At 44.5% G+C, this 27,341-nt stretch overlaps 1 protein-coding gene across 3 annotated transcripts in view; it reads right to left on the minus strand.

Annotated features, from left to right (window-relative positions):
* Positions 1–170: 170 nt before the first annotated feature.
* Positions 171–27,341, minus strand: part of LOC137296533 (multiple epidermal growth factor-like domains protein 10) — a 28,009-nt gene continuing 838 nt past the window's right edge. The window contains exons 2-20 of one of the 3 annotated variants that reach the window (XM_067828338.1): positions 25,539–25,646; positions 24,457–24,714; positions 17,408–17,599; positions 16,863–17,000; positions 16,279–16,527; positions 14,308–14,520; positions 13,100–13,240; positions 11,963–12,097; positions 11,422–11,556; positions 10,658–10,795; positions 9,965–10,099; positions 8,831–8,971; positions 7,220–7,354; positions 6,966–7,100; positions 6,397–6,534; positions 5,957–6,091; positions 5,342–5,638; positions 2,976–3,048; positions 171–2,379 (exon numbers count right to left, since the gene is read on the minus strand). In XM_067828338.1, the coding sequence (XP_067684439.1) occupies positions 2,169–2,379; positions 2,976–3,048; positions 5,342–5,638; positions 5,957–6,091; positions 6,397–6,534; positions 6,966–7,100; positions 7,220–7,354; positions 8,831–8,971; positions 9,965–10,099; positions 10,658–10,795; positions 11,422–11,556; positions 11,963–12,097; positions 13,100–13,240; positions 14,308–14,520; positions 16,279–16,527; positions 16,863–17,000; positions 17,408–17,599; positions 24,457–24,714; positions 25,539–25,646 (3,107 nt within the window). In that variant the 3' untranslated portion in view covers positions 171–2,168. The remainder of the gene's footprint in view (positions 2,380–2,975; positions 3,049–5,341; positions 5,639–5,956; positions 6,092–6,396; positions 6,535–6,965; positions 7,101–7,219; positions 7,355–8,830; positions 8,972–9,964; positions 10,100–10,657; positions 10,796–11,421; positions 11,557–11,962; positions 12,098–13,099; positions 13,241–14,307; positions 14,521–16,278; positions 16,528–16,862; positions 17,001–17,407; positions 17,600–24,456; positions 24,715–25,538; positions 25,647–27,341) is intronic. The other 2 variants (XM_067828339.1, XM_067828340.1) reach the window with 2 other exon arrangements.

Genomic DNA, 27,341 nt, shown 5'->3' on the forward strand with positions numbered 1-27,341 from the left:
TTGTAAGGATCCAGGCAATATACCTTTCAAAGACATATTGACGTTATGAACAAACTCTGAAACTTGTATTAAGATTGAAAACCCTTGTTGACAGGATGTGTTAAAAGCATGACAACTATTGCACAAAAACATCATGTTGACCAAAATAACACCAATGAAATTCAACCAAGTCAAGTAAAATCTTTTATTTCGTACGAAGGCCTTCGGCCCATATACAAATGTATAAACAGTTGTTACAATAAATGGTGACGTTGCATTGTAAACTGTAAAGACGCTTGATTTAACATGAAAGGCACGATGAAGTACAAATGTATAATATGTTAACCAGCCGATATCATAGCTCGAAGTTCAAACATAAATATTTACAAAGATTATTTAATAACCCAGTTGATGAAGTTAATACTTGATTGAATTTATAGGTAGACGGAGTGTTGTTGTACATTTGTTGTAAATAAGTTAATTATTATAGCATTCACATATAGGTATAAAGTGAAATTTATCTTCTATTCCTTTATTACATACGAGACAAATACGTTGATTATAATCAACTCCCAACCACTGTCCCTCACTGACCTTTAGTTTTAAAATACCCGCTCTGATCCTAGTAAGAATATTTATGTGTTCTTTATTTGTTCACAGTTAAATAATTTTCCTGCTGTAAAAGGCTTTTATATTGCCTGTACAGCTTCTACCTTGAACTTTCTTCAATTGTGTTATTCCATGTCTGCAGATGCATATCAAATGCAACTCATTTGCATGAGATGTCAATTGCATATTAAACATCTGAAGAAACTGGAATTCATCACCGACACCTTGAAATAACCAAATATAACCAAATCCATATGAAAGCAATTAATTACGCACACGTGAAACGTAATTATCATAACCACACATATCGTAACATATTAACATTATCATAAGCTGTTTTTTGGAATTCTTTGTTGATGCACATTTACAAGTTTAAGTCAGTATTTTATATAACGACATTGTCCGTTTATAAACAGTTGGTAACGTCCACATTCACCATAAACAATCACATTTGGTGTTTGGGGACCAGCATTTAAGAACTTCTTACAATGCAATTAAATGTAGAATTTCAATCTTATAAAATCTATTAATAGCCCACACTTCGGCACAGTGCAAAAGTATTGGTTGAATTTGGGTGTGAAATATTTTAAAGAACACATAACAGTCAATATTATCTAATTTATGTAAGTGGTGTAATACTTTTAGAAGTACCCTATTACCGGGAGATGATAAATCTAAAATATGCATTTATTGAATTTACACGAAGATGAAAGAAGTATACCTAGATATCTATAGGAATCAACTGTTAAAACACGTTCACTTTTATAGAACCGTTTCTCATTTCCCGCTAAGGGTCCACTCTTCCCAAGACACCAATCTGACTTTGCTCCAGATTAACTGTCAATCCCCACGTGCCTGCATATCATGCTAGAATTGCTAATAGTCTTTGCAAACCCGATACAACATCAGAATCTAAAACCGCATCATCAGCAAATAGTAATAATAAAATATCACAACGATTATGTTTTAATCATAATTTCAAAAAATCATCAAACTATATACAGTTAAAAGTAAGACCAACTGAGACCCAGCATATATTTAATTTCTTGTTAATCAATTTCAGTTGATCCCTAAAGGATGAATAGGGTACATTTTAAACGTTTTTGAGGTTTGCTTTAAAGAAAGGTGGTGACATTGACATCCAATGAAGAGAGTTAAGATATCATGTACTAGTTGCGTGGATATGTGCGCTGTATTAATACGGTATAATGATAATGAAAGGTGCAAAAATGGAGATGTATTTCTATATGCTGAAGAAGTGCTAGTGCCGTTCATGTTTGTGATACATTCATGCTCGAACTCGAACACTGTTTTATGAACCCCTGATATTAATATGAAAACTGACAGCTGAAATTTTAACAAAAACACAAATCCGCCGCTACAAAGTGCTGATTCTTTAATGTTATGATGATATACATAATGAAGTAAACGAGTCATGTCAGAAGAAGTTGGGGTAACCTCTCTTTAGCAGGTTTATGTCTCTGCGTCACAGCATTACGTGGGAGGAAAACCTGGAGCAGTACCAGTTCTCGGTCTGAGAGACACATCCCCCTGGAATAAGACAACCGCCATATGAGACCTCAGACATCTGGTGACACGGAGTCCGGGATGTAGTTGGGGTTGGTAATGCCTGCTGTTCCCGCCTTCTGCTTGGTGTCCGGGAATGGTCCATACTTCGGAAGTTCCGTGCCTGACGTAAAGTCGAAGTCCTCGGGGCTCTCTATCCGATCTCGTCCGTATGTGTGTTTCCGTCTCCCCTTGAGCCAGCCACATGGGCGCCGTCTGGAATATCTGGAAAAGAAGTTTGCTTGTTATTGGCAGTCTAAGAGACTGCATGTAGTTTACCACCGCTGTTAGCAATAGTTCAACAAATACTAAATCATCATCTGGTAGAGCACGCTACAGCGGTACGACAATGACCTCAATAGACCCACTATGCTGTCTTAGGTAAACCCTGAGCGAACGTTGACCGTCTAATCAAAATAAAGGAAGCGTGTGTTTCTGCCTCACACAGCCATTCAGATGTCGCCTTTCTGACACGATTTATTTCTTAACAAGTGTGACCGGTGAAGATAATCAGAATTGGTCTTCTGTCGCCCATTCCGACTGACAGGATCGGGTGGTCAGGCTCTCTGACTTGGTTAACACATGTCATCGTATCCCAGTTGCTGAGATCGATGCTCATTGTCCAGACTCCATTGGGCGATATATCTTTAAGACAATCTTCGTACAAGACAAACCGTCCTTCGATTCTCCTCAATTTTGAATGTGTCCTCTGACACGTCAGGTAGCATAAAACATATACTGTGTATAGTCACAACTCGATCTTACTTATCTACATCCGAAACTTGTCGTTTACTATGAGATCCTGTGGTGGATATCATTACCTGATGAAGATGAATGAGTGCAACACGATGCACAAGGCAAGAACACACGAAACCACAATGGCTGCCACAGCACCTGCAACAGAATACCGGGAAGTGACAAAACAGGTGAATACAGGGGAGCAACCCATGGAGGCGAATACAGGTGATCAACACAACAGGTGTATACAGAGGAGCAACACAACAGGTGAATACAAGCGAGACAACAGGTAAATATGGGGAAGCAAGACAACAGGTAAATATGGTGAAGCCAGGCAACAGGTAAATACGGTGGAAACAAGACAACAGGTAAATAGGGGGTGCACGAAAACAGGTAGATATGGTGAAGCAAGACAACAAGTCCATATTGGAAGTCCAGGATGCAAGACACATATGTCAAGTCTTCACGACGGACACGATATCTGAATACAGGACAAGTAACACAAAGTGTGAATATAGGAAATAACACATCATGTGATCTACAGTGCTTCCCGCTACAGCCTCTAGATTGTATAGTGTATAGCTTCATCATTCACCAGCCTATGATCTACAGTGTTTCCCGCTACAGCCTCTAGATTGTATACGGCCTCACATAGTGTATAGCTTCATCATTCACCAGCCTATGATCTACAGTGTTTCCCGCTACAGCCTCTAGAATGTATACGGCCTCACATAGTGTATAGCTTCATCATTCACCAGCCTATGATCTACAGTGCTTCCCGCTACAGCCTCTAGATTGTATACGGCCTCACATAGTGTATAGCTTCATCATTCACCAGCCTATGATCTACAGTGTTTCCCGCTACAGCCTCTAGATTGTATACGGCCTCACATAGTGTATAGCTTCATCATTCACCAGCCTATGATCTACAGTGCTTCCCGCTACAGCCTCTAGATTGTATACGGCCTCACATAGTGTATAGCTTCATCATTCACCAGCCTATGATCTACAGTGCTTCCCGCTACAGCCTCTAGATTGTATACGGCCTCACATAGTGTATAGCTTCATCATTCACCAGCCTATGATCTACAGTGCTTCCCGCTACAGCCTCTAGAATGTATACGGCCTCACATAGTGTATAGCTTCATCATTCACCAGCCTATGATCTACAGTGCTTCCCGCTACAGCCTCTAGATTGTATACGGCCTCACATAGTGTATAGCTTCATCATTCACCAGCCTATGATCTACAGTGTTTCCCGCTACAGCCTCTAGAATGTATACGGCCTCACATAGTGTATACCTTCATCATTCACCAGCCTATGATCTACAGTGTTTCCCGCTACAGCCTCTAGATTGTATACGGCCTCACATAGTGTATAGCTTCATCATTCACCAGCCTATGATCTACAGTGTTTCCCGCTACAGCCTCTAGATTGTATACGGCCTCACATAGTGTATAGCTTCATCATTCACCAGCCTATGATCTACAGTGCTTCCCGCTACAGCCTCTAGAATGTATACGGCCTCACATAGTGTATAGCTTCATCATTCACCAGCCTATGATCTACAGTGCTTCCCGCTACAGCCTCTAGATTGTATACGGCCTCACATAGTGTATAGCTTCATCATTCACCAGCCTATGATCTACAGTGTTTCCCGCTACAGCCTCTAGAATGTATACGGCCTCACATAGTGTATACCTTCATCATTCACCAGCCTATGATCTACAGTGTTTCCCGCTACAGCCTCTAGATTGTATACGGCCTCACATAGTGTATAGCTTCATCATTCACCAGCCTATGATCTACAGTGTTTCCCGCTACAGCCTCTAGATTGTATACGGCCTCACATAGTGTATAGCTTCATCATTCACCAGCCTATGATCTACAGTGTTTCCCGCTACAGCCTCTAGATTGTATACGGCCTCACATAGTGTATAGCTTCATCATTCACCAGCCTATGATCTACAGTGCTTCCCGCTACAGTCTCTAGAATGTATACGGCCTCACATAGTGTATAGCTTCATCATTCACCAGCCTATGATCTACAGTGCTTCCCGCTACAGCCTCTAGATTGTATACGGCCTCACATAGTGTATAGCTTCATCATTCACCAGCCTATGATCTACAGTGCTTCCCGCTACAGTCTCTAGAATGTATACGGCCTCACATAGTGTATAGCTTCATTATTCACCAGCCTATGATCTACAGTGTTTCCCGCTACAGCCTCTAGATTGTATACGGCCTCACATAGTGTATAGCTTCATCATTCACCAGCCTATGATCTACAGTGCTTCCCGCTACAGCCTCTAGAATGTATACGGCCTCACATAGTGTATAGCTTCATCATTCACCAGCCTATGATCTACAGTGCTTCCCGCTACAGTCTCTAGAATGTATACGGCCTCACACAGTGTATAGCTTCATCATTCACCAGGGTATGTTCACCTTCTGAGAGCTGATCTGCTGAATAATGATCTGACTTGTCAGTCCTGCTATGTCTGGAGTGTCCGTCAGATGTAGGCCCTTGTGTTGGCGGTTGGTCTGTCTTATGTTGGGTATGTCCGTGTGGTCGGTAGCCCTGGGACGTCTGGTCATGACGCTTCGCTGTGGTAGAATGTCGCGATATCGTGGATGTTGAAGATGTTGCCGGTGTCTTTGTTGTAGCTGTTGTGTGAGTATATGTTACTGTCGTCGAAGATAGTGGTGTTGGTTCTTGGTAGGTCCGTGTTGTCGGTTGCTTATCTGTAGGGTGGACATGGGATCTATACACAAAGCACAGAATTACCGAGCGTCATTACTTTACTGAAAAACATCACAATAAATTACAAATATCATGTATTTTACAGCATCATGAATAAATTCAGTTTTGCAAACACGGTTGCAAGATTTCCCGTGATGGGCTAGTGATGATGGAATGCTTAAATCACCCGGCTACTCCATCGTCCCAGCAGGCATGACACCTCGTAAAAATAAATATGCATATTTATATTAGACGTTGGACCGAGTAAGTTTAAAGAGACGTAAATAGACAGCGTGGACAAGTTAAAATACGTGACGTACTGTCACACAAATCCCCACTCCAGCCATGGGCACATTCGCCCAGACAAAAGCCGGTCAGCTTGTCACAAGGGGTCGGGTCCACGCAGTGACCACACACCTTACTGCAGTCGACACCGTACCGGTCGTCGGGACACTCTGGAAGATGGAGAGAGTGACATATTGAGAAACAGTAGCACTCATACTGACGTACGTCTTTACATACTAAACAATCTGTGAGGCTCTGTCGCTATGTATACTTCTCCCCTTGTTAACACGGCGGCCTGTGGTGTACTTCTCTCCTTGTTTACACGGCGGCCTGTGGTGTACTCACCTTGTCGACAAAGAGCCCTGTGTTACTCACATTGTTGACTCATCACCTTCTGGTGTACTTCTCTCCTTGTTGAGACAGCGTCCCCGAGTACTTCTCTCCTTGTTTACACTGAGCTCCTTGGTGAACTCACCTTGTTGACACAGCGCCCCTTGCCATCCGGGGTCGCAACCGTCAGGGCAGAGCCCGGTCGTTGTGTTGCAAGGACTGTCGTTGCGGCACTCTCCACACGGCAACTGACAACTGGAGCCGTACCAGTCGTCATGGCAACCTGAAAGGTAAAACAGCCGTCATTACACATTCAGGGTTAGGTAGTGAGGATGCACATCACTCAGTCATTACATTCTGTTTCACATCGGCCTCACTAACAATATCGAGGATGTTTTACAAAACGAAACACTGTGCTCACAGAATGATCTCAGTTTTAGGTTAAATATCGGTTACACATTTTTCCACGTTTCCTTTTCCCCCAACTTCCCAACGTCAATTGAAGACGTCGAGATGTTTATATGCCTTGTTCAACAATTGCCAGTCCAGATATTCACGTTTCCTTTCTACCAATGTCTCAATGTCGAATACAAGTTCTCGGATACAAAACTGTTATGTTCTTGAGGTCTCTTAAACTACATTAAAGACTTCGAGATAACCACGATTACTTTCGTGCCGGTTCTAAATGTCCAATATAGACTTCGAGATACCCACGGTCACAGTTGGCTCCAGTGTAATGAGCTGGACAAGGTGTGGAACAGCTACCGTTGTTGCGGTTGCAGGAACCGTTTCCAGCGCAACCAGGACATGTCTGATCACAGTTCACGCCATACAAGCCAGTGAGACATTCTGCCAGATAAAGAAATACCTGTTGGTTAAATTTTCTTTATATTTTATCTTGCCATTTCTTAAGTTGTTATGTTGTATCCAAACAGAGCAGGAGCTTTGTAGGTATCCCGGCAACCTACCAGAGCAGTCCTTGCCTGCAAAACCAGCCGCACAGGTGTCTGGACATGTGCCGGTCACGTGGTCACAGGTGACGTTGTCGGCGCACATGCCGCAGTTGGAGGAACAGTTGAGCCCGAATGTGGAGTTGGGACAAACTGCGGAAAAATCAGTGTCAAACTCAAACTTGCATAAATCTATATACGAGCGGAAATGAAATGTTCTAAAAGCACTTTACAAGACCACCATCCTGTCACTCTGCCCCACCATCCGGCCACTCCCCCCCACCATACTGTCACTCTCCCCCACCATCCTGTCACTCTTCCACGCGATCATATCACTCTATCCCACCATCCTGTCACTCTATCCCAACCATACTGTCACTCTGCCTCACCATCCTGTCACTCTCACCACCATCCTGTCACTCTATCCCACCATACTGTCACTCTCCCCAACCACACTGTCACTCTTCCACGCGATCATATCACTCTATCCCACCATCCTGTCACTCTCCCAACCATCCTGTAACTCTATCCCACCATACTGTCACTCTGCCCCCCTCCCTCCCCTCACCATCCTGTCACTCTACCCCACCATCCTGTCACTCTGTCCCACCATCCTGTTACACTACCCCACCATCCTGTCACTTTGCTCCACCATCCTGTCACTCTATCCCACCATCCTGTCACTCTGTCCCACCATCCTGTCACTCTATCCCACCATCCTGTCACTCTGTCCTACCATCCTGTCACTCTACCACACCACCCTGCCACTCTGTCCCCCAACCGTCACTCTACCCCTCCATCCTGTTACTCTATCCCACCACCCTGTCACTCTATCCCACAATCCTGTCACTCTGCCCCACCATCCTGTCACTCTGTCCCACCATCCTGTTACACTACCCCACCATCCTGTCACTTTGCTCCACCATCCTGTCACTCTATCCCACCATCCTGTCACTCTGTCCCACCATCCTGTCACTCTATCCCACCATCCTGTCACTCTGTCCTACCATCCTGTCACTCTACCACACCACCCTGCCACTCTGTCCCCCAACCGTCACTCTACCCCTCCATCCTGTTACTCTATCCCACCACCCTGTCACTCTATCCCACAATCCTGTCACTCTGCCCCACCATCCTGTCACTCTGTCCCACCATCCTGTTACACTACCCCACCATCCTGTCACTTTGCTCCACCATCCTGTCACTCTATCCCACCATCCTGTCACTCTGTCCCACCATCCTGTCACTCTATCCCACCATCCTGTCACTCTGTCCTACCATCCTGTCACTCTACCACACCACCCTGCCACTCTGTCCCCCAACCGTCACTCTACCCCACCATCCTGTTACTCTATCCCACCACCCGTAACTCTACCCCACCATCCTGTCACTCTGCCCCACCATCCTGTCACTCTGTCCCACCATCCTTTCACTCTGTCCCACTATCCTGTCACTCTGCCCCACTATCCTGTCACTCTAACCCACCATCCTGTCACTCTAACCCACCATCCTGTCACTCTGTCCCACCACACTGTCGCTCTCCCCCACCATCTTGTCACACTTCCCCAACACCCTGTCACTCTCCCCCAACCATTCTCTCACTCTAACCCACAACCCTGTCACCCTCACCTGTCTGACAGTCTGTCCCCATCCACCCGGCGCTGCAGCCAGTGCGAGGACACTCTCCGGTCATCTTGTCACAGACTTCTGACGTGTTCTGACATCTGCACAGCTGACTACAGTTAGCCCCGAACCAGAAATCATCACATTCTGCAACAATCCAGCCATGGATGGGTCAATGTACCTGCTTCCTCTCCTGGCAGGATTCGTTAACCTGTGACAGCTGTCACGCGTGTATTTGTGCAGAAGAGCCACGGTATGTCAGCTATAAATCTCATCATAAGCCAGAACCTGCTACGTTTTGGAGCATGAGGAAGTGTCACGCCCAGTAACAGAGTTAGAAACACATACAGGCATACAGACAGCCCCTGCACTATATAAAAGGGTGTTCTAATACACTAATAGGGTAAGCCCTGTGCCTTTCTAACGCTGTTTCTGGGGGCGACACGATATATGCTAAACAAAGTGTGGGTGTGTATTGGGTGTTTGGGTCTGAATCTCAGAAATTACAGAATTTCTATTGGTCAATATCTAAAACATACGAAACTAGGCAGGCGGAATTGCCAGTGTCGAATCTGTCACGTGACTCACTACACAGATTGTTCAAATGACCTTGACCCTAGATGGAAGGTGTCTGCCAAAAGGCAGATTGCTTCGAAATTTTGGAGTATTCGTACACAATTATGACCATAAACAGAATAATACAATTGCTACCATAGTTTCATACTTGTTTGCGTTAATACATTTGTAAAGAAAATAAAGCGTTTCTGTATTACATTTGCCGTTGAACAAAAAATCAAACTCGATCATTTTTATCATAAACTTAAAGTTATCTCCCTTCATGAGCGTTCAGAAAAAATATGACGAAACGTTTTTCAACTCATTCTGATAAAGACTGAGTGCTGTTTTTTTTATAAAGATAAACTAGCTAAAGAGATCTTAAGGGTAATAAATTCGTCGCATGGTGTTTCGAAAGGATGTACGGCACTGTTTAAGTCCCTTACAAATTTCGTATTTCAGTAGGGGGCACCTGTATACCCTTTCAAAACACCGTGTGACTACCAGTATGAGATGTGTGGGTGTGTATATAAGATAGCTGTGACTGGGATCCGTGTGGCCTCGTCTTAGAAATACGTTACGTACTGTCACACAAATCCCCACTCCAGCCATGGGCACATTCATCCAGACAAAAGCCGGTCAGCTTGTCACAAGGGGTCGGGTCCACGCAGTGTCCACACACCTTACTGCAGTCCATACCGTATCGGCCGTCGGGACACTCTGGAAGATGGAGAGAGTGACATATTGAGAAACAGTAGCACTCATACTGACGTACCTATTTATACAATGAACAGTCTATGGTGCTCTGCCGCTTTGTGTCCCTGATGTCCTTCTCCGGGCCTTGTTGACAAAGCGCCCCCTGGTGTACTTTTCCGGACCTTGTTGACACAGCGCCCCCCGGTGTACTTCTCACATTGTGGACACAACGCTCCCTGGTGTACTCACCTTGTTTAGACAGATCCCCCTGAAGTACTCACCTTGTTAACACAGCACCCCCTGGTGTACTTCTCTCCTTGTTTACTGAGCGCCCACTGGCGTACTCACCTTGCTGACACAGTGCTCCCTGGTGTACTCACCTTGTTGACAAAGCGCCCCCGGGTGTACTTCTCTCCTTGTTTACACAGCACCCCCTGGTGTACTCACCTTGCTGACACAGTGCTCCCTGGTGTACTCACCTTGTTTACACAGCGCTACTTGGTGTATTTCTCGTCTTGTTGACACCGCGCCCCCTGATGTACTCACCTTGTTGACACAGAGCGCCCAAGGTGTGCTTCTCACCTTGTTGACACAGCGCCCCCTGCCATCCGGGGTCGCAGCCGTCAGGGCAGAGGCCGGTCGTCGTGTTGCAAGGACCATCGTTGCGGCACTCTCCACACGGCAACTGACAACTGGGGCCGTACCAGTCGTCATGGCAACCTGAAGTTGAGGGAACTTAACATATTCAGGGTAAGGTAGCGATCCTGATGATGTGCATCACATGAATACTAATTAAGCCATTAATGTATATCGTCCCATTTTTGGTACTTCAAAAACGCATTTCTGTCCTATTTGTGAAGGTAGAAACTTACAAATATAGACGTGAATGAAGCCACGGTGAATTTTAGTGGTTGAACCAGTTTCATTACTTGCAAGTTCTTTAAGCATGACTACTTCCAGTGGCAAGGCAGATCCCAAGCCAGTTTTTCGAAGTGCGACGTACGATGATTTTTTTTATTGGTCCCTAATTTAACCATTAAGTCATTAGAATGAAACTTTTTTGTTCAAACAGAAAAATAAAATGAAAACGGTTTACAGTTTTTTCCATACTTAAATTGCCAACAAAGTACAAAAATGGGACAATATGCAGATAAGTTAACTTCAATCAGGGCATATATTCGGCTTAGGTGATGAGAAATCAAGTCTTAAAATTGATTGTTTTTATTTGAAAGTTTTCATGGAATAGAACCAAACTGGCTTTTATGTGCAACTATATGTGTTAACAGATTGAAACCTAGACTTCCGGGTATTCTCTAAATGTCCAGTATAGAGTTCGAGATACCCACGGTCACAGTTGGCTCCAGTGTAATGAGCGGGGCAAAGTGTGGAGCAGCTACCGTTGTTGCGGTTGCAGGAACCGTTTCCAGGGCAACCAGGACATGACTGATCACACTTCACGCCATACAAGCCAGCTAGACATTCTGCCAGATAAAGAAATAGTCGTTAGGTATTGCTTAAAGTTTGTCTTTATACTTCATATCCCGTGAAGTTCTGGGTTAGAATAGGCTCCCGGCAACCCTTGCTCACAATAAATTGGCGACTATGCTTGTCGTAAGAGGTGACTATTGGGATCGGGTGGTCAGACTCGCTGACCTGGTTGACACATGTCATCGGTACCAAGTTGCGCAGATCGATGTTTATGCTGTTGATCACTGGATATTCTGGACCAGACTCTATTATTTACAGATCGCCGCCATATAGCTAAAATAATTCTGAGTGCGGCGTAAAAGTAAAGTCACTCACTTCATACTTCATCTTACTTTTTCTGATGTGATCTTATTTCACCCAAATAGAGTAGGGGCTTTGTAGGTATCTCCGCCAACCTACCAGTGCAGTCCTTGCCTGCAAAACCAGCCACACAGGAACCTGGACATGTGCCGGTCACGTGGTTACAGGTGGCCTTGTCGGCGCACATGCCGCAGTTGGAGGAACAATTGAGTCCGAACGTTGAGTTGGGACAAACTGCGGAGACAGTAGTGGGAAGAAGGCAGGTGAAATGTTCCCTTAACAATTCTGTAGACAGTTTGCAAGAAATACATACACTAGTTTCATTGTGTTCCACCACCTATCACTCTCAGTCACCATCTTGTCACTCTCAGTCACCATCTTGTCACTCTCAGTCACCATCTTGTTACTCTCCCCCACCATCCTTTAACTCTCCCCCACCATCCTGTCACTCTCCCCCACCATCCTGTCACTCTCCCCCAATCATCCTGTCACACTTCCCCAATCATCCTGTCACTCTATCCCATCACCCTGTCACTCTCCCCCAACCATCCTGTAACTCTCCCCCAAACATCCTGTCACTGTCCCCCAACCATCCTGCCACTCTAACCCACAACCCTGTTACTCTCACCCACCACCCTGTTACTCTGTCCCACATCCTGTCACTCTACCACAACACCCTGCCACTCTGTCCCACCACCGTCACTCTCCCCCACCATCCTGTCACTCTACCCTACCATCCTGTCACTCTGTCCCATCACCCTGTCACTCTACCCCACCACCCTGTTACTCTGTCCCACAATCCTGTCACTCTGTACCACCACCCTGCCGCTCTGTCCCACCATCCTTTCACTCTAACCCACCACCCTGTCACTCTAACCCACCACCCGGTCACTCTGTCCCACCATCCTGTCACTCTGTCCCACCACACTGTCGCTCTACCCCACCATCTTGTCACACTTCCCCAACACCCTGTCACTCTCCCCCAACCATCCTGTAACTCTACCCCACCATCCTGTCACTCTGTCCCACCATCCTGTCACTCTGTCCCACCATCCTTTCACTCTAACCCACCACCCTGTCACTCTAACCCACCACCCGGTCACTCTGTCCCACCATCCTGTCACTCTGTCCCTCCACACTGTCGCTATCCCTCACCATCTTGTCACACTTCCCCAACACCCTGTCACTCTCCCCCAACCATCCTGTCACTCTAACCCACAACCCTGTCACCCTCACCTGTCTGACAGTCTGTCCCCATCCACCCGGCGCTGCAGCCAGTACGAGGACACTCTCCGGTCATCTTGTCACAGACTTCTGACGTGTTCTGACATCTGCACAGCTGACTACAGTTAGCCCCGAACCAGAATTCATCACATTCTGCAACAATCAAGCAACATTTCCTCTGCTGGTAGTTCGTCAATGTCTTGTCAATCCTCTGTCAATCTTCGACTATGTATCCTTGTAACGGGTGTATGGACCCTTTTAACGGGTGTGTGTATCCTTGTAACGCGTGTATGTATCATTGTAACGGGTGTGTGTATCCTTGTAAGGGGTGTATCATTGTAACGGGTGTATATATCCTTGTAACGGGTGTATGTAGCATTGTAACGGGGGTGTGTATCCTTGTAACGGGTGTATGTATCATTGTAACGGGTGTATATATCCTTGTAACGGGTGTATGTATCCTTGTAATGGGTTCATGTATCCTTGTAACGGGTGTGTGTATCCTTATAATGGATGCATGTATCGTTTTAACGGGTTTACAAATCTCATGTGAGAAGTATTTTGTTTTCAGATTTTCGGGGAATACATTCCTTGTTTTGTAAATAATCTCGCGACACATGTCTTGTCTATGCTGCGATTTGCCTTCACGTCCTTAGGTGTTTGGAGCACAACGCCATCTAAACATTACCACCACGGCTACCTGAATCAAGTGCTTCTTGCTTGTTTCGTTAAACCTCAGGCTGAGTGTTGGCATGTCGTGTTAACCTACGTCCAACAACCGCAGAACTTGTGCTCATACTATAAACTGTTTTTAGAATTTAAAATTTTGATTTACAGTTTTCTTTGAACTCACATAAGCTCTATCAAGAAAGAATTAATGCTTTTCGCCTCTTTCAGCAACAATATGGGTACATCGTCAAGGAACACCAGACATAACCTTCATCCAGTTGAGACTCGAACCTGGGCCTTTGACGTGACGAGTGAACGCTGTAACCATTACGCTTTAAATCGCCTCCACCAAGATAGAGAAAGAAAAGTCCTCGACACAATCACATGCGATTTGTTGCTGCACGCTCGGCCTTGTAACTGACTTTCATATTTGTGACAGATAACTAATAGGTGTTGTTTTCTCTGGATCTCTCGTCACGTTTTGTGTTTGCTGGAAGGAATTTATGACCTTTAACGGAACCAAGTTAGTATAGTGTAAGACTTCCTCTCACCATAAATCAACACCTCGCAGAGAACAAGTACTCGGTCGATAGGGCCGCCGGTCACCCCCGGGCTGGTCGGGAAGGGGGGCAGGTTGATGGACACAAACACCCCTCTGAGAGGTTGTCGGCAGGTGATGTCGGCGATGGTGGGGAGAGAGGTGTTGGAGACGTAGCACACTGCACCGTCCACTGTCACTTTCAGACCCACCGTGGAGTAGATGTCTGTAGAAGTGTGATAAATGAGAAACCATGACGACATTGTATGAAGCTCGTAAGGCAACATCGGTGTGAGGGGTTGGGTGGTATTCCGTCCTCTACAGAGGATGGCAGTTGGTATTCAAACTGATATGATTACCGTGTCTGAAGCTTAATGATGTGGGTGGGTGGGCGAGTAAGTTGGGTGTCTGGGCGAGTGAGTTGGGTGAGTGAGTGAGTGAGTGAGTGAGTGAATTTGAGTGCCAGTTTTTGCTGTATGCAATACATCGATTCCAGAACACAAAAATACCCGTAAATAAGGAGAGATCCTGGAACATTATTCATAGTAAGTACATAAGAATTATGGCATGTGGCATAGTCTAGATCTGTCGTGAAATGTACAAACTGTTCACTATGTAAGGTTTTAATTAGGGGCACATGTACAACGTGAATGTCACACACACAGATACACACACACACACACACACCACCTCCACCCGCATGTACAAAATCAATGACCACTCCTTAATTCATGTGTACACAACTGACTCCCACTCACTACCTCCACAAAACAGAATGGGAGACACCTCACCTAAAATACATTATGAACGGTCGATCATATTATCTTGATCTACATTATATTGATTATAATCTCGATCACCCAGCTCAAGAAATAACAACGCCACTCACATGTGGAAGTTGATTATTTGAATCCAGCTCACGAAATACGTTGAATCTTTGGCTTTGTTCATTATGTAGATAGAGTAAACCACAGGCAAACTAGCGCAAGTGGGGTTGCGCAGCGTAGAGAATATGACCAGTCTTCATATATGCGCGCGAAGCGAGCAAAGGTTGGCAACACACTTCCCCCGCTTCGGTTCAAAAAGTATTTTTCGTGTCAAAATAAAATATTGCCACCATCAAAGGTACACTCCAAATTGCTGACTAGGTTGTGATCTCAGATTTCATTTCCAACGCCATATTTAACAATTACTCACGTAAAATATGTTTTATTCAACATTTTAAGCGCCACATGAATAAAACACATTTCACGTGAGTAATTATTAAATATGGGTTTGGAAATCGGACAGAACAACCTACTGAGGAAATGGGAGTGTACCTTTGATGGTGGCGACAGTTTATTTTGACACGAAAAATACTTTAATTTTGAACCGAAGCGAGGGAAGTGTGTTGCCACCTTTGCTCGCTTCGCTCGCCAATATGAAGACTGGTCATTTTCTCTACGCTGCGCAACCACATTTGCGCTTCAGTTTGCCTGTGAGTAAACGAGGATGAGTAATATTTCCAACATAAAGACTAGAGTAGTTTTCCCCCATAAATGCTGCGCAACACCATAAACATTAACCTAGATATCTAGGTCATATGACTCATCGCGATGTGTTGTGAAGAGTAGTAATTACTTGCCCTTCAATCCCTGGATATACTTCAGAAACGGATTTGTAGTCCTTCCCCATTTCTCCACGATTTTCCTGGGCTATTGGACAGTTTTGTAATGTGCCGTTCAAAGGAAATTTCAAAGCAGGAAGTACAGATTGAGATTTGTAGGCATTATGTGTCCTTGCCCTGATTAGCCTCGTTTAGGTACAGATATAAATATTCAAATGGCATCATTAAGAATAGTATATTGTAGTCGGATCTAAAATGCTGTACGCCTGGTGACAAAATTCATCACAAAATAATTATTTGTAAGTATCTTCCTAATTTACTGATGCACTGCTGTGTTGAGAAAACACCCAGGACATGAACAGGGGCACATAAAGGAACCTTTTTGAGGAAAGTAAATCTTCATCCTGTAGATCTGATGTAGACTTCCCAAACTGAGGTCCCAGGAAGTGATGGTTCGCCCAAGTGCAGTGTGGGAACAAGATCCGTGCCGGAAGTCCTGGTCAGTGCTGCCATCTACCGCTAGTGACGCCGGTCTGGGACCGCAGTATGTCGTGGAGGTCGTGCTGCAGTTACTGGCGTCGCTCCACGTTCCCTCCTGGTGTGCGGTCTTGTTCAGGGCCATGTTATCTGGACACGGGATGGACACAAGACACTTTAAGCCAACACAACACGTGGAAGTGAGTTGAAGTTGTAACCGTTGATTTACCAATACCCGGATTTCACCACGACCCAACGTCACCCAAACCTATTTCTTCGACCACTGTCCGCCAAAATTGTCTCAAGAAACCAAAAATGCAACTGTATGAACTATATATGTTTTTGAATGACCCTCAAATATTGGGGACAGCATGTAATCTGCAGCACCGGTGTCCTTGAACCAGTCCCCCTCGTTACCTTTCAGTACCGTCCGTCGTTAAATCTACCAGTTCCACAGACGTCTAATGTAGCACGTCGGTACTCACGGGTCTGGCAACCTGTGCCCGTCCATGCTTCCGCACACTGACTTGTGCATGCTCCAGAGAGTTTATCGCACACTTCTAGTTCATCCTTACAGTGGCACTTATACTGGCACTTGTTTCCGAACCAGAAGTCGCTACACTCTGAAAGAAACAAACTGTTGTTACCTCACTTCGTATAAAATGCATTCCCATAAGGGTTAAACACCCGGGATTTGATTTTGGAAGCACTCTTTGAGCTAAGACAGTGGTAAGTTAATGTCTGGCACTTAAATCTTAACACTAGGAGGACTTCAAAAATCGGGATCCTAACGTTTACAAATGCAAGTACTTAATTTGCGATGGCGGGTACGGGTGGTCAGACTCGCTGACTCATGCATTGTTTGCGTATATCGATGCTCATGATGTCGGGCACAGAATTGTCTGATTAATTGTAGATGTTCTTTACTTGTGTTGAGAGAATTAAGTGTCAATGTATATGGCTGTATACAGGGTGGCTAGCACGTCACACGTTGGTTCCTGACATGCTATATCCTGGATCTTGTACTCACGGAATATCTTGACCTCACATAACGTCAGGGACGGAACAGTGTCGATAGACGACGTCCGCAACGTTAACGTGGAGCCCAACAACGTCTGGTGACAGGTAACGTGAATGATCGTGCTGCTGATGTCACTTCCCGTGACGTTGTAACATTCTTGCCCGTTCACAAACACCTCGATATAACGCGGCGGCAGAGGAACTGGGAGAGATAATGTAAGTGAGAGACATCATATGTATATATCTTACCTGATGACATCAAATCTCGACTTGAAGACGCTCTCTCACAAAATCAGAGATAGGGGATGAGTGGATTTAGTTTTACGCCGCTTTTAGCAAGAATCCAGAAATGTCAAGGCGGGGTACATCTCCGAGAGACATTCAAAGAGTAGTCAGCTTCACCTAGAATTTGACACAAATGCTGCTGCTTTTATGTTTTATTTTTCTACATATTATCTGTCAGCCTTAAACAAACTGGCTGCTATGTTCCAGCCTCACGATCCCAAGTTTGTGTGACTTTGTAGCTTGGCTTGGAACTAAAGTAGCTTTTTCAAATAGCCCCCTATCCTGTTTACTGAAAAAAAACACCTCGAGAAATGATGGACTGTGTTCAAATTAAGTACCACAATTTATTGACGAGATGTACCGACAACCATTTGGGTTTTGTTACAGCAAGGTGTAACAGTTTTGTACATACCAAGCTTGGTAACCGCGAACACAGGAAATAATAAAATGATTTTGATCCAATTTTATATCAAGATGTATTCGCGGGATTCCACCATCACAAGTTGATTTCGGCATTTGTGCTCATTTTAAGTTCACAGTGAAAATTGTTTTTGCACACGTCCGTCTATTGTTTTAGTGCGAAAACACAAGACAGAATTAATATATTTTGCTTAAAAGTAGAACCAAGATGTGTTGGGAGTGCCGCCAGTCAAAGTCAGTGACTTTCGGACATTTTCGAGGTCACAGCGAGTATTCTTGCGATATCTCCAAAACTAATGGATGAATTTGGTCGCATCTTATATCAAGGAATCAGATGACAGTTTCGGTAACGCAACAATTTTCTGGGTCAGACAGAGGATTACTGCGACATTCAGATATCCACATGGAGCAGGGGTAATAGCTATATCTGTGACAAACGCTGTTTCAATACTAATTTTCAATTTTGTTTGATACCAAATGGTTTCTATAGTTTCATGCTAATTCTTCCATCTGTAAAATTATTTGTCACACTTCTTACAAAAAAACCCAGAGCTTTTTGTGTATGTTTCGAATAGTAAAGTTTATTGTTCTTCATTACGGAGTTTTTACCTATTTTGACGCAAGAACATATTTTACGAGCAACAGCTTTCAACAATACAGTGTTATTTCTATTTCATTTTGAAGTTCTTCACAGCAGATCCAAAAATAACAGGATATTGTTTGTCTGCCCTTTGAGGTGTATTCTTCCTCATTTTCGAATAATTATCAATGTTGACGCTCTGAATATTTGAAGTTAATTTTACGTTTTGATCATTTCTGACTTATTATGATTTATGTTTCGACCATACATTAACTTATTGTTAATGCAGTTTAACCTGGTTCGTACTATTTTCTCCATCATATTCCTATATATCAAGGAGTCTCCCATACATGCTCAAAGTAACCCCAGACTTCCTCCTGTGAGATACAGAATGTGTCTTCTACCTGTCAGGTAAGGAATCATGTATTTAGTTTCACCGCTGAAATTTAAACCAAGAAACCAAAGGGTGGAATTAGCCTCAAAGAGTGATAATAACAAATTTTCTAACATACAAGGGCAAAACTATCGGTGATAATTTTTCATAAGATGTGTACGGGATAAAATATCATTTTGTCATGGTGACATGACATCACGAATACTGTTATGACGTCAGATTGCTTCTAAGATGTCGCCGTCTAATACAACGGTAACGGGGACCCTGCCTTTGTTGGAAAATAGATGTCGCCGTCTAATAGAACGGTGACGGGGATCCTGCCTTTGTTGGAAAATAGATGTCGCCGTCTAATACAACGGTGACGGGGACCCTGCCTTTGTTGGAAAATAGATGTCGCCGTCTAATACAACGGTGACGGGGACCCTGCCTTTGTTGGAAAATAGATGTCGCCGTCTAATACAACGGTGACGGGGATCCTGCCTTTGTTGGAAAATAGATGTCGCCGTCTAATACAACGGTGACGGGGACCCTGCCTTTGTTGGAAAATAGATGTCGCCGTCTAATACAACGGTGACGGGGACCCTGCCTTTGTTGGAAAATAGATGTCGCCGTCTAATACAACGGTGACGGGGACCCTGCCTTTGTTGGAAAATAGATGTCGCCGTCTAATACAACGGTGACGGGGACCCTGCCTTTGTTGGAAAATAGATGTCGCCGTCTAATACAACGGTAACGGGGACCCTGCCTTTGTTGGAAGATAGATGTCGCCGTCTAATACAACGGTGACGGGGACCCTGCCTTTGTTGGAAAATAGATGTCGCCGTCTAATACAACGGTGACGGGGACCCTGCCTTTGTTGGAAAATAGATGTCGCCGTCTAATACAACGGTGACGGGGACCCTGCCTTTGTTGGAAAATAGATGTCGCCGTCTAATACAACGGTGACGGGGACCCTGCCTTTGTTGGAAAATAGATGTCGCCGTCTAATACAACGGTGACGGGGACCCTGCCTTTGTTGGAAAATAGATGTCGCCGTCTAATACAACGGTGACGGGGACCCTGCCTTTGTTGGAAAATAGATGTCGCCGTCTAATACAACGGTGACGGGGACCCTGCCTTTGTTGGAAAATAGATGTCGCCGTCTAATACAACGGTGACGGGGACCCTGCCTTTGTTGGAAAATAGATGTCGCCGTCTAATACAACGGTAACGGGGACCCTGCCTTTGTTGGAAAATAGATGTCGCCGTCTAATACAACGGTGACGGGGACCCTGCCTTTGTTGGAAAATAGATGTCGCCGTCTAATACAACGGTGACGGGGACCCTGCCTTTGTTGGAAAATAGATGTCGCCGTCTAATACAACGGTGACGGGGACCCTGCCTTTGTTGGAAAATAGATGTCGCCGTCTAATACAACGGTGACGGGGACCCTGCCTTTGTTGGAAAATAGATGTCGCCGTCTAATACAACGGTGACGGGGACCCTGCCTTTGTTGGAAAATAGATGTCGCCGTCTAATACAACGGTGACGGGGACCCTGCCTTTGTTGGAAAATAGATGTCGCCGTCTAATACAACGGTGACGGGGACCCTGCCTTTGTTGGAAAATAGATGTCGCCGTCTAATACAACGGTGACGGGGACCCTGCCTTTGTTGGAAAATAGATGTCGCCGTCTAATACAACGGTAACGGGGACCCTGCCTTTGTTGGAAAATAGATGTCGCCGTCTAATACAACGGTAACGGGGACCCTGCCTTTGTTGGAAAATAGATGTCGCCGTCTAATACAACGGTAACGGGGACCCTGCCTTTGTTGGAAAATAGATGTCGCCGTCTAATACAACGGTGACGGGGACCCTGCCTTTGTTGGAAAATAGATGTCGCCGTCTAATACAACGGTGACGGGGACCCTGCCTTTGTTGGAAAATAGATGTCGCCGTCTAATACAACGGTGACGGGGACCCTGTCTTTGTTGGAAAATAGATGTCGCCGTCTAATACAACGGTGACGGGGACCCTGCCTTTGTTGGAAAATAGATGTCGCCGTCTAATACAACGGTGACGGGGACCCTGCCTTTGTTGGAAAATAGATGTCGCCGTCTAATACAACGGTGACGGGGACCCTGCCTTTGTTGGAAAATAGATGTCGCCGTCTAATACAACGGTGACGGGGACCCTGCCTTTGTTGGAAAATAGATGTCGCCGTCTAATACAACGGTGACGGGGACCCTGCCTTTGTTGGAAAATAGATGTCGCCGTCTAATACAACGGTGACGGGGACCCTGCCTTTGTTGGAAAATAGATGTCGCCGTCTAATACAACGGTAACGGGGACCCTGCCTTTGTTGGAAAATAGATGTCGCCGTCTAATACAACGGTGACGGGGACCCTGCCTTTGTTGGAAAATAGATGTCGCCGTCTAATACAACGGTGACGGGGACCCTGCCTTTGTTGGAAAATAGATGTCGCCGTCTAATACAACGGTAACGGGGACCCTGCCTTTGTTGGAAAATAGATGTCGCCGTCTAATACAACGGTGACGGGGACCCTGCCTTTGTTGGAAAATAGATGTCGCCGTCTAATACAACGGTAACGGGGACCCTGCCTTTGTTGGAAAATAGATGTCGCCGTCTAATACAACGGTGACGGGGACCCTGCCTTTGTTGGAAAATAGATGTCGCCGTCTAATACAACGGTGACGGGGACCCTGCCTTTGTTGGAAAATAGATGTCGCCGTCTAATAGAACGGTGACGGGGACCCTGCCTTTGTTGGAAAATAGATGTCGCCGTCTAATACAACGGTGACGGGGACCCTGCCTTTGTTGGAAAATAGATGTCGCCGTCTAATACAACGGTGACGGGGACCCTGCCTTTGTTGGAAAATAGATGTCGCCGTCTAATACAACGGTGACGGGGACCCTGCCTTTGTTGGAAAATAGATGTCGCCGTCTAATACAACGGTGACGGGGACCCTGCCTTTGTTGGAAAATAGATGTCGCCGTCTAATACAACGGTGACGGGGACCCTGCCTTTGTTGGAAAATAGATGTCGCCGTCTAATACAACGGTGACGGGGACCCTGCCTTTGTTGGAAAATAGATGTCGCCGTCTAATACAACGGTGACGGGGACCCTGCCTTTGTTGGAAAATAGATGTCGCCGTCTAATACAACGGTGACGGGGACCCTGCCTTTGTTGGAAAATAGATGTCGCCGTCTAATACAACGGTGACGGGGACCCTGCCTTTGTTGGAAAATAGAAGTCCCCGTCTAATACAACGGTGACGGGGACCCTGCCTTTGTTGGAAAATAGATGTCGCCGTCTAATACAACGGTGACGGGGACCCTGCCTTTGTTGGAAAATAGATGTCGCCGTCTAATACAACGGTGACGGGGACCCTGCCTTTGTTGGAAAATAGATGTCGCCGTCTAATACAACGGTGACGGGGACCCTGCCTTTGTTGGAAAATAACAGATTCCTTCTCTGGCCCCGAAAATACCAAGATTTAGGCAGTGGTATTGTTGGTATGGTATGACAAGAGCAGCCACATTAAGCTTCTGTAAAGTTGGTTACATTCCAATCATGAGAAATGTCGTCATGTAATGTCTGATAAAAGTTACCAACTCCCCAGTTTTAGAAATCTATAACAAATATTCACACCCTTTTTAGGATAAATGACAAAGGATAATTCAACCATGTCAAAAGGTTTTCTGGCTTAAAGGACGAAGCTCATTAAAAATTTCCGTTTTAGAGGCTAATAAAAGGTTCGGAAATGTGGGTTATAAATACATGACGAGAGTCATTTGAACAAGCGATTGTAGTTCCAAGCCAAGCTACAAAGTCAGACAAAATGGGGATTGTGAGCCTGGAACATAGCAAACCACTGACAGATAATATGAAGATAATATGAAGATAATATGTAGATAATATGTAGATAGTTAATACATAAACGCAGCAGCATTTGTATCATATTCTAGGTGAAGCTGACTTCTTTTTTAAACGTCACTCGTAGATATACCCGTCCACCACCACCCGACTCTACATGCATGGAAGTGTTAGATATATCCGTTATGATACCCCATCTCCCCAATGCCGCGCCCCCCCCCCCCCCCCCCCCCCCCACCACCACCACACACACACTTTATATGAATATATATCACCACCTCAACAGATATTTGCGGGGAAAAACACATAAAGACATGATACAGAAGGCAGTTAGCGACTTTCTATCGATTAAACATCAGTGCGAATATCATCTACGTCATTTAGCTAAGATTTGTCAAATCTTCCATGCATTATCGCGCTAACAATCTTTGTATTGGCAAAATGCTCAGATTTTTGCTGTGTCCTTGCAAATTATCTCAAGGTCACTCAGTTTTACTGATGTCGGTGAATCTCGCCAATCTATATGTTTTGGCACCAGATTTGAACAAAATCTATCAGTAGTTTCTTGAGTTATCGCCCTAACAATCTTATATGATGTATGATTTACAACGAAAAACAACACACGTATTTACGAGTGATTAAAATTATCACAATTTACGTAAATTTTAATTACAATTTGCACATTACAATTTACGTCAATGTTTATTACAGTTTGTAACAACAAGCCCCTGTGTTACACTATACGTCAAGTCTATTACAATTTGCTGCAAGTATTACAATTTGCGTTTTTGTTACACTTTTCGTGGTAACATTTGTTACCCACTATGCGTAACCACCGACCCCAGGACTATATAGAAACAAAAGATGCTAACTACTGATACCTACTCAAAATAAACAAGTTCGTATAATTCTAATTCTATTGTTTTTGTGTTTTTTAAAGTTTATGCGACCTATTCATGTGGTCATCATCTTACATATCAATTCACGTTGTGACGTTAAATCACAACACGACTGCACATGACTGCACACGACCTACGTACGGTAAGAAGTCATCATTGCAACACAAGCATTGCACAGAATCTGGTCATGTACATATTTGGGTTGCACATACAACTTATAATAACCTACACATATTTCAAAACATCTATATATCGTCATAAAATCTTTAAGAACAACATGTATTCCATATCATGGAATACTTTGTTTTGTTTTCAGAAACCTGTCTAAACAATACCAAATGGGCTACAAAAAGTCACGTTGAAGAAATCATGTCGGATTTCTTGAAACAGGCCACACATAAGAAAGATGGACTAAAGTGCTCGCAATTATTTCCGCGAAAGTTTGATTCGCCAGAATTTAGTGAAATCAACACGTCGATTTTGACTGAATATAATTTCTGAAATAATCATAGAAGCAGAAGGAGTCCAGTAACTGGTTATTTTTGGCATGTATTAACAAAAATGAAGTAATCACAGAAAAGCAACATTGTCTCGTTTTCCTACCATGATTAGCTTGATATATCTGCAGGCTGCTGATATTATAGGTGGCCCCGAGATCTAGTCGCCACCAAGCGGACTGGTTACTTGTGTCTGTCACTGAGCATGAGCCATGCCAGTAGTTGGTGTCGTCACTTCCGTCGACGGCTAGCTGCGCCCCGTGCGCCCCACAGAAACTCTGCACATCTTGGGTGTCGGGGACACAGTCCGAGGTGTCCACGTAAACCCCACTCTGACTCGCCGATCTGTTGTAGGCCACGTTGTCTGGAACCAAGGAAGGACGATAAAAGTATCGATGCAACAAGTACATGTTACAACTTTGAACATTCAGCCGTTACTTAATCACCAGTTCAGTTCAGACGACAATTGCTGACAGTTGATGGAGCTTGTGGTACGATCCTAACTAATCTTGCTAACGGTTTTGCTAACATTGTTGATGAGATACGCTCGAATGTTTCAAGTGACTTTGTTTACCAGTAATTTCAAAATTACTGTGCCAACACGCCATCTGCGTGTAAATTGTAAATTTGTTAGGTTTTCTTTTTTATTACAATTACTTCAGCAAGATAGATATAAACATATATCATTTTTGCACTAAACGTTCACTATTTTCCACTCATGTCCGGATTCCTCCGCGTGACGTGTGACCCGGATGTAGTTGGCTTGCTCTGGAACGTCTAAACGTAATACATTTAGCTCTACGGCTGAAGTCAAATCACGGGAAGGTTTTGACGTATCTGAGAATATATCACATCGTGGTGGACAATATTGAATTTATTCATCAGAAGTTTACATCGTAGTTACATAACCTGCGTTATTCTCTCGATAAGCTGTATATTCATAGTATTCTGTATATTCATAGTATTCTGTATATTCAAGTATTCTGACTTAATCTTGTTTGTATGTACCACACGGGAATTAAATTATAGCTACCAGACCGCGATGTAAAGTCTATACTGGTGGTCACAGATCACATTTTCACCATTTTAATGTGAGGCATTCATCAAAGGTAATTACATGTGTTACGACTCTCTATTGCTATATGTATCCATCCCCCATTTGAAGTAGACCTAACAGTGGGCACTCACGGAGCTGACAGAAAGGTCCATCCCACCCCGACTGACACCCGGATGAACACGGCGTTGGGAACGTGAAACACTCCTTCTCCACCTCAGCACAGTGGCAGTTGAAGGTACCTGTAAAACAATGAATACATCACATATGTCTGTCTGTAGTGTCCGAAATGGCTTACCTTGACTCTAATCGGTGTGGGATGTGTACAGTAATGTCTAGTGTCCCATATGGCTTACCTTGACTCTAATCGGTGTGAGATGTGTACAGTAATGTCTAGTGTCCCATATGGCTTACCTTGACTCTAATCGGTGTGGGATGTGTACAGTAATGTCTAGTGTCCCATATGGCTTACCTTGACTCTACTTGGCGTGAGATGTGTACTGTAATATCTAGTGTCCCATATGGCTTACCTTGACTCTAATCGGTGTGAGATGTGTACAGTAATGTCTAGTGTCCCATATGGCTTACCTTGACTCTAATCGGTGTGAGATGTGTACAGTAATGTCTAGTGTCCCATATGGCTTACCTTGACTCTACTTGGCGTGAGATGTGTACAGTAATGTCTAGTGTCCCATATGGCTTACCTTGACTCTAATCGGTGTGAGATGTGTACAGTAATGTCTAGTGTCCCATATGGCTTACCTTGACTCTAATCGGTGTGGGATGTGTACAGTAATGTCTAGTGTCCCATATGGCTTACCTTGACTCTACTTGGCGTGAGATGTGTACAGTAATGTCTAGTGTCCCATATGGCTTACCTTGACTCTAATCGGTGTGAGATGTGTACAGTAATGTCTAGTGTCCCTTACGGCTTACCTTGACTCTAATCGGTGTGGGATGTGTACAGTAATGTCTAGTGTCCCATATGGCTTACCTTGACTCTAATCGGTGTGGGATGTGTACAGTAATGTCTAGTGTCCCATATGGCTTACCTTGACTCTAATCGGTGTGGGATGTGTACAGTAATGTCTAGTGTCCCATATGGCTTACCTTGACTCTAATCGGTGTGAGATGTGTACAGTAATGTCTAGTGTCCCATATGGCTTACCTTGACTCTAATCGGTGTGAGATGTGTACAGTAATGTCTAGTGTCCCATATGGCTTACCTTGACTCTACTTGGTGTGAGATGTGCACAGCAATGTCTAGTGTCCCTTATGGCTTACATTGACTCTACTTGGTGTGAGATGTGTACAGTAATGTCTAGTGTCCCATATGGCTTACCTTGACTCTACTTGGTGTGAGATGTGTACAGCAATGTCTAGTGTCCCTTACGGCGTACATTGACTCTAATTGGTGTGGGATGTGTACAGTAATGTCTAGTGTCCCATATGGCTTACCTTGACTCTACTCGGTGTGGGATGTGTACAGTAATGTCTAGTGTCCCTTACGGCTTACCTTGACTCTAATCGGTGTGAGATGTGTACAGTAGTGTCTAGTGTCCCATATGGCTTACCTTGACTCTAATCGGTGTGAGATGTGTACAGTAATGTCTAGTGTCCCTTACGGCTTACCTTGACTCTAATCGGTGTGGGATGTGTACAGTAATGTCTAGTGTCCCATATGGCTTACCTTGACTCTAATCGGTGTGGGGTGTGTACAGTAATGTCTAGTGTCCCATATGGCTTACCTTGACTCTAATCGGTGTGAGATGTGTACAGTAATGTCTAGTGTCCCATATGGCTTACCTTGACTCTAATCGGTGTGGGATGTGTACAGTAATGTCTAGTGTCCCATATGGCTTACCTTGACTCTAATCGGTGTGGGATGTGTACAGTAATGTCTAGTGTCCCATATGGCTTACCTTGATTCTATCCGG

The sequence above is a fragment of the Haliotis asinina genome, chromosome 9 (assembly GCF_037392515.1).
Source record: "Haliotis asinina isolate JCU_RB_2024 chromosome 9, JCU_Hal_asi_v2, whole genome shotgun sequence".
Taxonomy (NCBI): domain Eukaryota; kingdom Metazoa; phylum Mollusca; class Gastropoda; order Lepetellida; family Haliotidae; genus Haliotis; species Haliotis asinina.